The sequence below is a fragment of the Macrotis lagotis genome, chromosome 1 (genome assembly GCF_037893015.1).
Source record: "Macrotis lagotis isolate mMagLag1 chromosome 1, bilby.v1.9.chrom.fasta, whole genome shotgun sequence".
Classification (NCBI taxonomy): Eukaryota; Metazoa; Chordata; class Mammalia; order Peramelemorphia; family Peramelidae; genus Macrotis; species Macrotis lagotis.
The window spans coordinates 9,245,633-9,260,799 of record NC_133658.1 but is presented as its reverse complement, the minus strand read 5'-3'; the positions used below and the strand labels follow the sequence as shown (position 1 = coordinate 9,260,799).

At 51.7% G+C, this 15,167-nt stretch overlaps 1 protein-coding gene across 3 annotated transcripts in view; it reads left to right on the top strand.

Annotated features, from left to right (window-relative positions):
• The first annotated feature begins 3,438 nt into the window (after positions 1 to 3,438).
• The window catches only part of TRIB2 (tribbles pseudokinase 2), a 42,728-nt gene continuing 30,999 nt past the window's right edge, over positions 3,439 to 15,167 (top strand). For all 3 annotated transcript variants that reach the window (XR_012470311.1, XM_074195098.1, XM_074195094.1), the window contains exons 1-2: positions 3,439 to 3,954; positions 12,613 to 12,905. Coding sequence is in view for 2 of the 3 variants with exons in the window: in XM_074195098.1 (XP_074051199.1) it covers positions 3,685 to 3,954; positions 12,613 to 12,905 (563 nt within the window). In the remaining variant the exon portion in view is untranslated. The remainder of the gene's footprint in view (positions 3,955 to 12,612; positions 12,906 to 15,167) is intronic.

Below are 15,167 nucleotides of genomic sequence, written 5' to 3'. Positions count from 1 at the left end.
ACCAGTTTAGCTCAGGGGAAGGAGAAGATGGGCAATGGAGAAAATGGGCCCGGGTATTCATCAAAATATTTGCACTTATGCTTTATGTTTTCCATATGCCTTCCTCTACTTAATTCCTCCCAAACAAGGCTATTTGGTGGAATTTTGCAAGCCCTAGGCCTCTGGAATAATCACAGGTCAAAGAAATAGCAGAAATATCTTTGGGGGGGGGGTCTTCAGTGCCAAAGGGAAATGGGGAGGTTCATGAAGATGAGTGCCAGGTCAGGATGAGGAGGGACCTGATTTGGAATGAAGGATAAAGAATCAGAAAGATCCATGACTTCAGGGGAAGTGAATCAAGAGGAATGAACAGTGGCAGACCACATGTACCCAGGTTTGTTGAAGCTGGAGTCCCTAGGCAAGAACCTCAGAAGATATGGACAAGAGGCCCAAGGAAAAACAGGCAAAGGGGAAGTTTATGACCCACCATGTTGATGGAAATACCCAGATGGGAGAGAGCACAGATGATGCTGAGAACTGAAGACCACCTGGGTGTTGGCATGGGAGGACTTTGGTTGTTCACTAGGGACTACCAACTAACTTGGATCAACATGTCTGTAGTTCAGCTTGGCCTTCAGATAGATAATGGCAAGTATTCTTATTTTTGTTTTATAAATCTGGAAGCAGGACCAAAAAGGGAAGGATCCCTGCTCAAGGTCTACCCTAAGTCACAGGTCAGTAAGGGTAAGAAACCTAGCACCCTGATTTCTATATAGGCTATATTTCGATATTTCTATAGGCTCTTCCTCCAGTGGCCTTGCTAGGAGCTCAGATCATTGAATCAATTTGGTTGTTTCTTCTTTTAAAATATTCAGAACTCCTAGCTGAACAATGACAGATCACAATTGCTGAGGACCTTCCCGGAGGAGCAGATCTAAGTGGAGATTGAAATACATATTTTTGGACATGGACAATGGAGGGAGTAGTTTTGCCCCACTCTGCCTAATTCTTATAAGGGTCTTGTTTTGCTTTTCTTTAAACATGTGAGTGGGATGGGTAGGAAGGAAAGAAAATTGATTTTCATTCAAATGATTTTCTTTTTTAAAATATTTAATTGATACTTTCGTTTCAGTGATCACCATTTTTCCAAAGACCCCAACACCTTTTAGCACCCTCCTGAATGACCAAGAGAAGCAGCAGAGCAGAATAAGCCTACACATGCACCTTGATAGTATATACACTGCATTCCACACCTGGAACCTCCCCCCTCTAGGGATAGGAATAGGTTTCATCACGGGTCTTCTGGAATCCAGGTTTGTCACTAGAAGGATCTAAGTTCTATTACCTCTTAGGGGATGTTTCACTTGGCATTGTGGTCACTGGGTAAGTGGTTCTCCTTGTCTCTGGTCCTATAGGCTTTCCCAAGTTAGTCCTGATTCCTTTGTTCTCTGTGATGTAGAAGCTTTTCATGGTATTTTCAAACCACCAGACATTTGGATCCTGTAGAAGAGAAGACTGACCGGAGCGGGGGGCGGGGGGGAGCCAGGAGAGCTGTGCCAAAGTATCAGGACTGGCCCATGGATGGGGAGCCAGCCTTGCCCTGGTCCGAGGGGACAACACCAAGAGGGGGAACGAGGGAAGAGGCAATGAGGTCTGCTCAGAGGAAAAACCTTCTGAAGAGCTGCCCCCAAGTGGATGGAACTGGGTTTCCCCTTTTGAAAATCTCCCAAGCAGGTTATAGTGGCATGTCTTTCATGCGTGCATCAGACTCAATTATAGCATCAGGGATTTGGATGAAGCTGGGAGAGAGTTCGCTCTGTTTGTTTCTCTGAATCTCATCGTGTTTGTCTTTGCCTTTGATTTGGTGGAGGGAAGCAAGGAGAAAATCATTTCCCGTTGGCAGTTATTTTATGGACAATGATGGCCACTTTCTCTGACTTTCGAGGATCCCTCCCATGTCAGCCCCCCTGGGGTTGGTCTCAGAGGTGCTATTTGCCTTCATCTACAAAGTCCCAGAAGTTAGGGGACTTCTGTGGTCAGTCAGTCACCCAACGACCATTCATGGATGGACAGCTCCCTGCGTCCTGGCTCCTGCTGAGGGCTGGGAGGATCCCGGAAAGACAAAGACCGGCCGCCTTTCCTCAAGGAGTCCCATTGCTTGGGTCACCCAGCTGGGAGGGTCTGGATCCTTGTGGTTTGGCCTTCATTCTGGATGGGAGTCCCTGGCCTCCCCCCCAATTCCTATAGACTGTCTAACGGGCAGCCCAGCTCATGGGATCCCATTGTGCAGCCCCGTTCTCCGGGCACTGGAGGGGCCCGGTCCGCCTTGCAGAAAGGCAGTGGGGGGGGGGGGGTTTGCCAGACTCATCTCAGTTTGATCTCCCCGATTCTCAAAGGTTCTTAGGGAAGGGGGGGGGGGGAGAAGGAAGGAAGGAAGGAAGGCAGGAGGGGGGGGGGGAGGCAGGAGGGAGGGAAGGAAGGAAATTCTGGGGATGATGGAGGTTTGTCCTGTCAGGTCCCGGCCGGAGGCGCCCCGGCATGAGCAGTGAGGGCTGCCTGTGCATCTGGCCTCTGTGGACAACAGGGCGCCCCTGGACAGGTCCCACGGGGGGGCCCGAAGGGGCAGGAGGGGGGCCCGAGGCCCCTGGGGCTGCAGACCTTGGCTGGGTCTCGTGGCCAGGTCCTCCCGGTGTGGGCGCCCCGCGGGGCTCGGGGGACCCCCGGGAGGGGGCTGCGGCGGGCGGGACGCTGCCTCGGGGGGTCCCCTGGGTCTCTGCGGGTCAGCGCCCCCCCCGGGGCCCGGCGGCCCTGCCCCCCGGGGGTTCCTGCTCTCTTCTTTGCCACAAAGGGCGGGTCCGGGGGGGCCCCGGCCCCCACCCCCAGCGCGGCCCCCGCCCCCCGCTCCGGGCCACCTGGGGCAGCTGGGGGAGGGGCTGGTCCGCAGGGAGACCCCGCGGGCTCACCCAGGGGAGGAAAGGCGGGAAAGGCCAGGCGGGGGGGGGCGGGGGGCGCCGGCGGAGGGACACCTCCCGGACTGGCCGACCCCCGGCCGGAGCAGGGCAGGCGGGGGGGGGGGGGGGTGGGCGTGATGGACAGGCAATGAGCGGCGGGGGCGGGGCCGCGGCGGGGGCGGGGCGGCGCCGGTGACATTGACTCGGGAGCCCCGGGGGCGGGGCCGGGCGGGGGCGGGGTCTCGGGGGGCGGCGCCGGTGACATTGACTCGCAGCCGGGGCGGGGGCGGAGCTCCGGGTGCGCGCGCAGCGCCGCCCCGCCCCCGCCCCGCCCCCCGGCCGGCTCGGGCTCCGGCGCCGCACACTCGCGCCCGCTCCCCGCGCCGGCGGCCGCTCCAGCCCCGGCGCCCTCGGACCCCCGAGCCCGGCCGCGCCGGCGGCGATGCGGGCGCCCTGAGGCCGGCCAGCCCGGGGGCCCCCCGCCCGCCGCTGTCCCCCGCCGCAGCGCCCCCACCACCTCCCGGAGCCCCCCCGCCGCGGGCGGCCCGGCTTGGGGGGCGCGGGGAGCCCCCCCCCCCCGCTGCTGCCCTCCGGCGGCCGGGAGCCCCCGGGACCCCCGAGCTCTTCTCCCCCGCCGGGGCTCGCGGGGTGCGGGCGGACGCGGCTGCGGCTCGGGGCGCCCCCCCTCGCTGCCTCGGTTTCCCCGGGAGGCGGCCCCCCCCGGGCCGGGAACAATAGGGGCGGCGGCGGCCCCATGAGCATCCCCAGGTCCCCCCCGATCCCCATCTCGCGCCATGGCAGGCCGCGCAGCAAGGCCCAGGACCTGGAGGAGCCGCCGGCGCCGCGGCCCGCAGAGCCCGGCCCCGGCCTGGGCCCCGGCCTGGGCTGCCCCAGCCCCCCCGAGGCCCCCGGCGGCCCGCACTGCGCCTCCTGCCTCGGCCCCTACCTGCTGCTGGAGCCCCTGGAGGGGGACCGCGTGTTCCGGGCGGCGCACCTGCACAGCGGCGAGGAGCTCGTCTGCAAGGTGGGTGAGGAGCCCCCCGCCAGCCCCCCGCGCTGCGGGACGAGGGGCCCGGCCCGCCGCGGCGCCCAACTTTCCGGGCCGCTCGGGACAATAGCGGGGCGCCCCGGGACAGTGCCTGTGGGCCCGGGGCCGGGGGGGGGGGGGCTCCCGGAGCTTTGTCCGGCCGCACAATGGGGCCGCACCGCCCGGCCCGCCGGCCCTGCCCCGGCGGCCCGGCTCCCTGGGAGGCGTTAGAGGGAAGTTGGTGGGAAGCCAGCGCGTGGGCAGCGGGGCCCGGCCCGGGCGCGGGGGGCTTTGACCCTGCGGAAGGAGGACTGGGGAGCGGGGGTGCTGGTGTGCCCGTGAGCGCGAGCGTGTTTGTGTGTTTGTGCGTGGCGGAGTGGTGCGAGTGCGCGTTTGTGTGCCTGTCTGTGTGTGTGTGTCTGTCTGTGTGTCTGTGCGTGTCTGTGTGTGTGTGTCTGTGTGTGCGTGTCTGTGTGTCTGTGCGTGTCTGTGTGTGTGTCTGTGTGTCTGTGTGTCTGTGTGTCTGTGTGTGTCTGTGCGTGTGTCTGTGCGTGTCTGTGTGTCTGTGTGTGTGTCTGTGCGTGTCTGTGTGTCTGTGTGTGTGTCTGTGCGTGTCTGTGTGTGTCTGTGCGTGTGTCTGTGCGTGTCTGTGTGTCTGTGTGTGTCTGTGCGTGTCAGTGTGTGTCTGTGTGCGCGCGCGTGTGCATCGCGCCGGCGGCGCCGTGTCTGAGTGTGAGCGGGTTTGTGCGCGGCCGGGGGCTGTGAGCGTGTAAGTGCCAGTCCGTCTGGGTGGCCGTGGCTGCGGGAGGGTGTGTGGACGCCTGTGCGACCGCGTAGCCCCGTCTGCGTGGCTGTGAGGCTGTGTGCCGCGGGGTCTGCGGCGCGCGCGCGTGTGCGTGTGTGTGTGTGTGTGTGTGCACGCGTGTGCCCCCGGGAGTCCCGGGAGACCAGCCCGGCCGCCCCCTGCAGCCCCCCGGCTGGCTTCCGCCGCAGCAGCATCGTTCTTGTTGCTGCTGCTGCTGCCCTTGTGCTCCCCGCGCCGGGCCTGGCCCAGGACAGCGGGGCTGCCCACGGAGCCGCGGCGGCCCAGGGGCCCACACAGCCCCCCGCCCCAGACACAGCCCGGAGGGGCGACTGCGGCAGCCTAGGGGAGACGCACAGTGCCTTCCGGAGGAAACGAGACGCGGTGCTCGGCATCTGCCTGTTCTTTACAGAGGGGGAAACTGAGGTGCATTCGAGCCAGGGCGAAGGCCTGGGAAAGGGGCAGACCCTCCGCTGGAGCCCAGGTCTCCCAGCTCCCATCCTTGGACCTGTGGCCTCCCTCTGCCCCTGAAAGGTGGTTGCGCGGCGCGTGCCCCCCCCCCCGCTGCATCTGGAATGTTCGGCCCCCTCCCGCCTCTTGGAGGCTCGGACCTCTGACCTCAGACTTGGGCCCCTCCAGGGCCCCCTGAGCTCCCCCAAGGCAGTGGCCAGAAGTCCCCGGGTAGCCCCGGCCATGGCCAGGTGCCACGGAGCCCAAGTTTCTGCCGGGCAGCCGCTCCGTGCCAAGGGGCCTCCTTCCTCTCTGCCCAGCGCCGGGATTCCTTGGCCGAGTCCGAGGCTCTGCAGCAAAGTTCGGGGCAGAGTCCTTTGTTCCCAAGCAGGGCTGCCCGCCTGGCTGCCCGCCTGGCTGCCCCGGAGCCCTGCGCTCATTGCCATCGTTCTAAGGCAGCACCGAGCGGGCGGCTGCCCGCCCCGCGGCCCGGCCCAGGCTGCCATTGCGGCCTCCCGCCACCCGGGCACTCCGACCTGCCCAGCTTTGTACTCAGTCATTCTCTGCTGCCCGGGGGCCCCTGTGCCGCCCCGCACCACAGAAGAGGCTCCTTCACGCCCCCGTGAGGACAGCCTTGGGGTGACCGGTTAGCCGAAGCCGCCGGGCACGTTTTTACCTTCCGCTACCTGCCTTCAGACAATGATGCCGGGGCACCCTCCCCGCCCATGCGGGTGGAGGCCGGGGAGGGGGCTTCTCCAGGCCGGGCTTGGGAAGCACTGGCCGCCCAAGGCAGCCCAGGCAGCCAGGGCCCCTTCAGTTTGGGATTCTCCCTCCCTGACACCCTGGACTGCAGAACAAAAGCCTCCCTCATCCAGGCGGGTGGAGAGGCACAAAGGAGAGGTGCGGCGGTGGGGGGGGGGGGGGGGGGGGTGAGGAGCAGCCCTGATAAGGAGGCAGCGCCAGAAAGAGGAAGGGAGGCAGGACATAAGCAATTATCAAATGCTCACTGTGTGTCTCAGACCCCTCATCTGATCCGCACAGTAACTAACCTGGGGAAGTGGGTGCTGTTTCTGCCTCCATTTCACATCCGAAGAAACTGAGGCAAACCGCTTAAGTGACTGTCTCAAGATCGCATCGCTAGTCCAAGTCTGAGTCAAATTTTTATCCGGATCTGCCCTACTCCAGGGCCCTTACTTGTCTGGATTTGTGGGTCCCCTGGGTTGAGATCTGGTCTTCAGAGGTTGCTTCCTGGGGGCCTGGGGGAGTCCCTTAATCTCCCTGGGCCTCAGTTTCTCGATTTATAAGATAAGGAATTCTGTAGTTAGCATCTTAAATCTTCCCCTTGATCCTTAAAGGCTTCTGGAAGAGAATACTATCAAAGAAAGAGTCATTTTGAGACTCCAACAATTCGTCTGATCTGTCATCTCCCAGAGAATTACATTCATTTCCAACACTAGAGATAATTAAGGTACTGGAAGAATAGTGAGCATCTTTATTTGGTTGGAAGGTTGATTTTTTTTTCCCCCTCCTTTTCATTTGAGTATGGAACAACTATGGCAGTACCAGGAGGGACTCCCAGCGTGGGCAGTGCTTTCCCCGATGCAGATCTCCATTAGTCTGAAACAGTTCTTGAACCTCAAACTTTTGTTCCCCCCAATCCCAGTCTTTGTCTCTCACTTAGAGTGCCTCTCTGGGAAGAAGTGATTAGAGGTCAAATGATTCCTAGATCAAGTGTGGAGAGTGGAAAGAGAGCTAGCTTTGGACCCCAGACATAGGAAGGCGGTTTGTATTTGTGGGATAACACAGGACAGCACCCCATTTGCTTCATACTTTGGGGGGGATGCAAAGCCAAGAAACAAACTAGTTCCTGCCCACAGGGAGCTGACCTTATATCAAAGGAAAATAGCGGCACTCAGAAAATTAAATAGAAACCTGATTTAAAAAAAAAACAACAGAAAATGATTTCTGGTGGGAGGACCTTAGCAACTGCTGTGATTAGGTTCACCTTCCTGTAGGAGGCAACTCAGCTGAACCTTGAAGTAACATGCATGCATTTGTGCATTTCTGTATGCACACACTACACGCATGTGTAGCCACACATGCACATATGTATACAGGACAATAAAAAAAAAACCCTGCATGTTAGCAGCCTGGCCTGGCCTGGGATGCCTCATGTACAGGGAAGAGGCTTGAGATGACTACTTAGGGCCCTCCCTCTACTCAATCTCGACCCTGTGATTTTTCTTCCCTGAACCTCAGTTTCTGCCTCTCTAAAGTGAATGGTTTGACTGGCCTGGATGATATCTCAGGGTGCCAGCTTTTAGAGGCCTGTCATTGGTCACCCTCTATAATTAAAGTCCCCAAATGAAGAAACCAGACGGACCAAAGACTGGGCTGGGTTTCCTCTTTGGGGGAAAGAGGGGAATTGATTGGCAATGTAAACTCATAAATGAAGTTATTTCCTCCCATAAAAATTTGGCTTTCTCAATTTATGAGACAGAAGGAACTGCTCTGTTTTTTGGAAATCGCCTGCCATCTTAGACCATGACCCTTCCTTTCTTCCCCACCCCCCTTTCCTGTTGGTCTAGCTGATGCTTCCACCTTTGATTTTAGGAAATCTATCTCCTGCCAGGAGGGATTCCTGCCCTGAGCAGGAAAAACAAGAGGCTGCACTGGCCTCGTCAGATGAAAGGAAGCAGCAAAGGGCAATGGAAGGAACAGTTGGGAGATGGGGGACTGATGCTGCCTGCCAAGGTCATTCTCCCTCTCTCCTCCACTCGCGTTTTGACCTCATCCAATTTCACAACATTGATCCGGGATTCACTCTTATAACAGGAGCTGATGCTTAATCTCATAGGTTTATAGACGACTTCACATATTAATTATCTCTCTGAAACCTGTGAGGTAGAGGCCATGATGATCATCCCAATTTTGCAAATGAGGCGATTGAGCTTCTGAAATCCCAGCTAAGAAAGATTTGAGAGAGGAGGGATGGTCCACCCCAGGTCCTTCTAAGGCTCTGTCTGTATGAGGGATCTTGTAGGGGATTCAAGGGTAAGGAAGCTATAAAAGCTTCCCCATTTGATCTTTGGTTACATCTTGCTAAGAGGAGGGGTTCTTTGATTCATAGCTTAGTCCTAATCTTTTACGCAGGCGTCCAAAGAGGGTTAAGTGATTTGCTCAGAGTCACCCCCCCAAGGAGCAGAGCTGGGATAGGAGCCCAGGTCCTCTAACTCTTTGGATAGACAGCTTTTCCTTTGTTCCTGACTGCTTCATGATGTGGTTGCTCAAATTCTGGAAAACCCCCAATGTCTGTGCTCTAAGCCTCCTTTCAGCTCTGATATTAGGTGGGCAGGAAAATGGAGCAAACCCTGCATTCAGCGTCAGAGTCTGGGTTTGAATCCTACATATGCTACCTACGTGAGTCATGGTGATACAAGTCACCTGCCTCAATGGATCTCATTTTCTTCCTCTGTGAAATAAGGATGAGATCATTTTGAGTCTAAATCTTTGATCCTTAAAGTCTTCTTATCCCAGTCCTTCATCTGAGTTCAAGAGAAAGAAACTGAGGACTGGGGAGAGAGTGGTCCCTGGCCCTAGGTCATGTGATTAGTGAGAGTAGTAGACGTTCTGTGGCTCCACATTTGCTGAATAGTTCTAGAAAATCATTTCTGGAATTAACTTTAATTTAAACAAAATTAAAAAGCAGCCTGCCCCTAAGAAGTAGATGGTAAATTGTAATCAAATGCAATTAGTGATGTCAAACAGAAAAGTGCTGGCCCCCCATTTGCTATTCTCTAACACACCCTCTGTGGCTGGCTGGTCATGTCCTGGGAGTACTCTCCAAGAGCTCTGGGAGGCTTCCCCCAGTTTCTCCTGCCCCTTTCTGGGTGTTCCAGTTGATTCAGTCATTTCCTAACCTTAATTGCTCATCCTCTGAGGGCAGAGCTTGAGGTCAACAGCTGACGGGTCTCCCTGTGTGATTTGTGGTCGTGGGAGAGATGTTGATGTGCTGTTCATTCTTAGATTCTCGGTGGCGGCCGTGGTGACTGGGTGGGTTTCAGGAGATAGATTTATTAGGGCTCATTCACCCACAATCAGAACTTGTTCCCCACCTTGCACCCTGAGCACTGGCTGGGTGACCTTGGGTGGTCTAAGTTTCTCCTTGGATCCTGTGTGTCTTCATTTCTTACCTGTGTGACTTCCACTTCCCCTCAATAAGCCTCAGTTTTCTCATCTGAAAAATGAGTAGATTGGTTGAGGGTCAGGATTCCCTTCTGTCTTGAAATGTATGATCTTATACCTTGGGATGAAATCCTGGCTCTGACCCTTGCTTCCTGTGTGTGACCTTAAACAAGTCACTTCACCTCTCACTTCCTTAACTTCCCCATATGAAAAATGAGAGTTTTGAACTGGACACCTGCCAGATCTCTCCTAGCTCTGAATCTATAGGCTTATTCTTTGCAGTGCTAGGGAGCTGCCGACTCTGCTTCCTAGCTAATAGACTTCCCAAGTCCTGAATGGATGTTAATTGATAATATGAAGTGCGTTGTTTAGAGATGGAGCCAGGCTGCTTTCTAAGTAAGGGTTCCACCCACACTTTGTGCCTGCCTCTCTCTCCTTCATAAGCTCTGGCATGAACGACATTGCTAACCTTCATTCCTGGCCATGTTTTTTCAGTCACATGATGAATTCAAGGACTTGGGGACGATAGACTAGGCTTCAATAGGTTTTGCAGCCTGGGTCCCTGTGGGATGGTCCTGGTGCTTTGGAGGGGTCCGATCACCTCACCTATGCCTATGATTTACCGACAGAATGAAAAAAGAGACAAAGCTATGAGGTAGTTGTCAGACTTGGAATTCTCTGCTCCTTTGACTCTCTACCTGTTGAGGTCCAACCCATTTTTCAAGATCCAACTGCCACGGAAGCTCCTCATGAAGCCTTCGACCACCCCCCCCAAAAAAATAAAGGGCGTTGATGTCTCACGCCGCCGAACTCTTACAGCCCTTGTACGTCTCAAACACATTCTCCTGGGGATTCTAATTATTTGTACATAGGTCTACCTCTTCTGCTAGGCTGAAGCCCTCTTGGGCCTTACTCATCTTACTAACCCTTACTAACCCTTCATATCTAGAACAAGGAAGTCACTAACAGTTTTAAGGAAATGAATTGTCTAGAAACTGTAATGGGATCTAAGAGATACAAAAACACAGTTGTAGTCTTGGCCCTCTTGCTATACTCAGGGTGAACTCGACCCTGTTATTTCTCTTCTTCTCTGGGCGTCGGTTTCAAAATGAGGGGGGTCAGGCTATCCATCTGTGATGCACCATCCAGTGCCAACATCTTCCATATCTCTGATGTGTCATCCAATACCCACATATTCTCTTTGGTTTTAGTGTTTTCTTTCTTCCCCAAGATTGTTCCTACTTAGTTCCTGGTTAGTTTTTATTCTTTGGCTAAGGTCCTTCGTCATTCCTGTTCTGTGTTCAAAGGGTCCTGCCAGCTTTTGACATTCTCTGTCTTAAGAGATGTGTCCAACCATGACCCCTGGGGTGCATATGCCCCTCAACGCCCATTCGTGAAGCCCACATCAAAGGAATGGATGAGCACGTGCACCAATGTAACATCCCTTTGTTTTGTTTCATTTTTTTGTTTTGCTTCTTTTTTTTATGTTTTTGTAAAGCAATGAGGTTAAGTGACTTGCTCAAGGTCACACCCCTATGTAAGGATTAAGTGTGGGAGGTCAGATTTGAACTCAGATCCTCCTAACTCCAGGAGCAGCGCTCTGTCCATTGTTCCACCTAGCTTCCCCCAGTTCAGCTTAACTCTTAACTAACATGACTTCTACATGTAATGAATATTGTGCAGTCTCACAGACTGTTGGAGTTTTTGTTTTTATTTTCACAAAAGATATGCACAGAGGAATTAAGATCTTTATTTTAAAATGTGAAATGACTCGTCATAATTGCAACAGACAAATTTATTATATGAAGCATTGCTATTTTGTCACAGGATTTTGAGAATAGGTTTCAAGATTTTAGAAAACACCAATTGCATTTCAGTCTATTTGCTACTCCCTTCTCAGGTGGCATCAACATTGCCTGCAAACTTGCAAATAGAATGTGTAGAATTGTATTCGGATATACAATTTTTTTTTTTACTTTTGCAAGGCAATGGGATTAAGTGACTTGCCCAAGGTCACACGCTAGATAATTATTATGTTTCTGAGACCAAATTTGAACTCAGGTCCTCCTGACTCTAGGGCTGGTTCTCTATCCACTGACCATCTAGATCCACCCAGATATATAACTTTAAAAAAAAAAAGTATTCAAGTGTCTTTATTGGACTTTTAGAAGTTGTATCATCCTCAAGAAAACTATACAACATTTCATGAACCTGCCGTGCTCATGGTGTCTCATATTTTTCCTATATGAAGCAAGCAAAACAGTTAAAATAAAGCAAAAATTTCAGCTGAGCATCTTGAAAATATTCTCTGCATTCCCACAATCTCTGTCAACTCAGGTATAAAACTACTGGCATTGAAAAAAACAGGCATAGTGTTCACATGAACAATGACATTATTTTTTGAGTATTGTTATACTCCATGTTTTTTAGTATTAGACCTCATTATATTTTATGATGCTCATTGGAATCATGGGTTCCACTGTAGGCGTGAATAAATTTTAAATTCTATACGCAGCCCTTGGCAAGTTTTTGTTGGGCAATATGGCCCAGAAGAGCTAAAAGACTGGACACTGTGGTCTAAAGGCTCCTCTCAACTCTGACATTCTGTGTTTTTATTCTCAATAACTTTCTTAGCTTTGATTGCTGTAAAGTCCCTTCCTTTGTTCTCTATTCTGAGGTCTCTCCCAGCCTAGATGTTCTGTATTCTAAGGTGCCCCCTGCCAGCTCTGATCTTCTTTGGTACATTCGATAAGGGTCCTTTGAGCTCAGTCACTTTCTGTTGTAGGTTTTAATGACCCTCTCAGGTCTGATAGTTGGTATTGTCATTCTCTGACATTCTTTCTCTGGTTATATTAACATTGAGCTGGCCCATTCAGCCAGGTCCTGACCCTCTGCTCTCCTGTTTCTGCCTCTCAATGGATAGAGCACTGGCCTTGGAGTCAAGAGGACAGGAGTTCGAATCCAGACTTAGACACTTGACTCTTATTAGCTGTGTGACCTAGGGCAAGTCACTTAACCCTGACTCCCTCACATCCAGAGTCATCTCCAGTTGTGCTGATTCATGGCAGGCCACTGGGGCTCTGGAGGAGAAAGTAAGACTGGTGAGCACAACACCCCCCCCCCCCAATCCAATTCAATGTGCTTGCCTTGGTATCACCTCCCTGATGTCATGCATGGTCTTCTTCAAAAATGAAAGATAAACATTATTATCTCCTCAGGTGTTTGATGTCAGCTGCTACCAGGAGTCTCTGGCTCCCTGCTTCTGCCTGCCTGCCCACAACAATATCAACCAAATCACCGAAATTCTTCTTGGGGAGACCAAGGCCTATGTTTTCTTTGAACGGAGCTATGGGGACATGCATTCCTTTGTGCGAACCTGCAAGAAGCTAAAGGAGGAAGAAGCGGCCAAACTTTTCTACCAGATTGCATCTGCTGTGGCTCACTGTCATGATGGGGGACTGGTCCTTCGGGACCTCAAGCTAAGAAAGTTCATCTTCAAGGATGAAGAAAGGTAAGGACTCCCTGCTCTCTCATTCCATTGCATTCCACTGTGGCCTGGTGGTAAGGTTACCACTCTAACAGTGGACGCGTCATAGAGATGGATGAGAAATTTGATGATGGCAGGGGGAATTCCCTGAGAGGTAGTTATCTAATAGAGAGGAAGGATGGCTGGGCTTGGTGTCAGAAAGACCTAGATTTGAATCGTGCCTCAGACCTTTACTCGCTATGTGACTCAGTTTTCCCCTCTGTAAAAAAAAAAGGGGGAGCTCACTTTAATGACTTCTCAGGTCTCTTCCAATTCTAAATCTCTGCTTCCAGGAAGTCAGACAGGATAAATGTGATTTAAAGGTTCTGGGAGAAAATCTACAAGGATTTTAGCAAAAGCCTAAAAGATGAGAAAGGCAAAAGAATACATAGACCTTTTTCTATGGGTACAGTTCAGTGTAATTGGATAATATTAACAGAAGTAGGAATAGGGGCCAGATGTGTGATTCTATGGGCATAGGGAACTTCCAAGTGAATAAATATTTTTTTTGCTGGTGCTTTTTCAAAAGGAGGTGAGCACATTGAGACTGAGAAAGGACATATTTTAGGGTTTTGCACACACAGCTAACGAATAGCAGAGAATGGATTTAAAAGGAAGTCCTCTGAGGCTAAATCTTAGACTTTTGCTGCTGTGCAGGTTCCCTCTCCTCAGATCTAGATCTTTGTATTCTCTCTTTTTAGTTAGCACATCTAGGTCACCTCTAAATCTGTCTAAAATATCTTGTGACCTTGGCAATTACTTTCTCTTCTTTATACCTCACTTTCCTTTTCTGCAAAATAAGGAGGTTGGACTAGATGTTCTCTGAGGCTATTGTTCAGTTCTTAAGTAAAATGGAATGTGTCTGGGAGGGTTTACACTTCAGCCCTGTTTCTTCTCCTATCTAAATTTAAAGAATAAAATGTTTAGTTAGTTAAAAACTCATAGAATGAGCAGAGGATTTCATGTGGTTCAGAACAGGACAGAATAGAAATGTAATCTGAAGATTTTTCAATTAGTTGGTGACCTGTACTCCAGATCTCTTCTCATAATAATGATTTAAAATTTTTTTGCCTGATTTTTACAAGGCAATGGGGTTAAGCAACTTGCCCAAGGTCACACAGCTAAGTGAGTTTGAAGTTTCTGAGGCTATATTTGAACTCAGGTCCTCCTGATTCCAAGGTTGGAACTTAATCTACTGTTCCACCTAGCTGCCCCAATAATGATATTAAATTCTCATAAGAAAATAATGAAGTTTGACAAAGGAAGCCAATTATGTTAAAATAGTAATAAATCTTAAAAAAAAAAAAAGTTTGTGGACCCCAAATTTGAAATTCCTGATTTAATCTAATGCCTTCAATTTGGAGAGAGGGAAATTGTATCCTAAAGATGGAAGGTAATTTGCTCAAGGTCCTATACGTTCTAATTCTCAGTTCTGGGAATTTTAATCCCAGAATCGAGCTCCAACATCAGCAATTAACCAATTAGGAATTATTTATTAACTCCTTACCACAAATTGTACCTGCAGGTTCTCGGGCAGAGTGAATCCCTCTCTGGTCTTCTCTATAAACGCTGTAGTCTGTGTTCTAAGGTCTTATATGTTTTCTAATTCTCCATACACCAACAGACCTGGGTTTTGGTTCTAGTTCCATGACATGGGAAAAATCACACCCCACTGTAGATGGTGTCTCTTCCCTTAATGTCATCCCTTTGGATCCCCCCATAAGTCATGGCAAAGTAGAAGCAATATGGATTCAGAGAGTCTGGATAAGTTGTGGGCTGCTGCTTGCCATGGGGGAGACAGCTCTGGAAGGGGAACTGAGTGATGTTGGAGTAGAGTCTGATGAACTCTTGCAGGTGTTTCTGAGCTTCTCCCATCCTCTCCAAAGTGGGAATGAAACAGGATTTTAGACTCTGAGGACCACTGGTTTGGGTTTGGGGACTATAGAGCTAAGGGTGGGAAGATTCTTTGGGGGTTCAAACACCAGTGGATGTTGAAGCAACAACTGGGCTTCCAGGTTTTGGATTGTTTTCATGTAATTGAGGAAAAGTGAAGCATGGTTTCATATTCTACCTTCTTGCTTCCTCAGCCAGACTGGTGCTTAGAAATCTTGGGTGAATGGATGGGGTGGATCAGTAGTGGGCTTATAAGGAGTGGGAAGGGCATTTTCTGCCTGTCTCCAAGAGTTATTAGCAGGAAGATCCTTCTGAATCTTGGGAAAATGTAAGCAGTAATTTATTTTGCAGGTC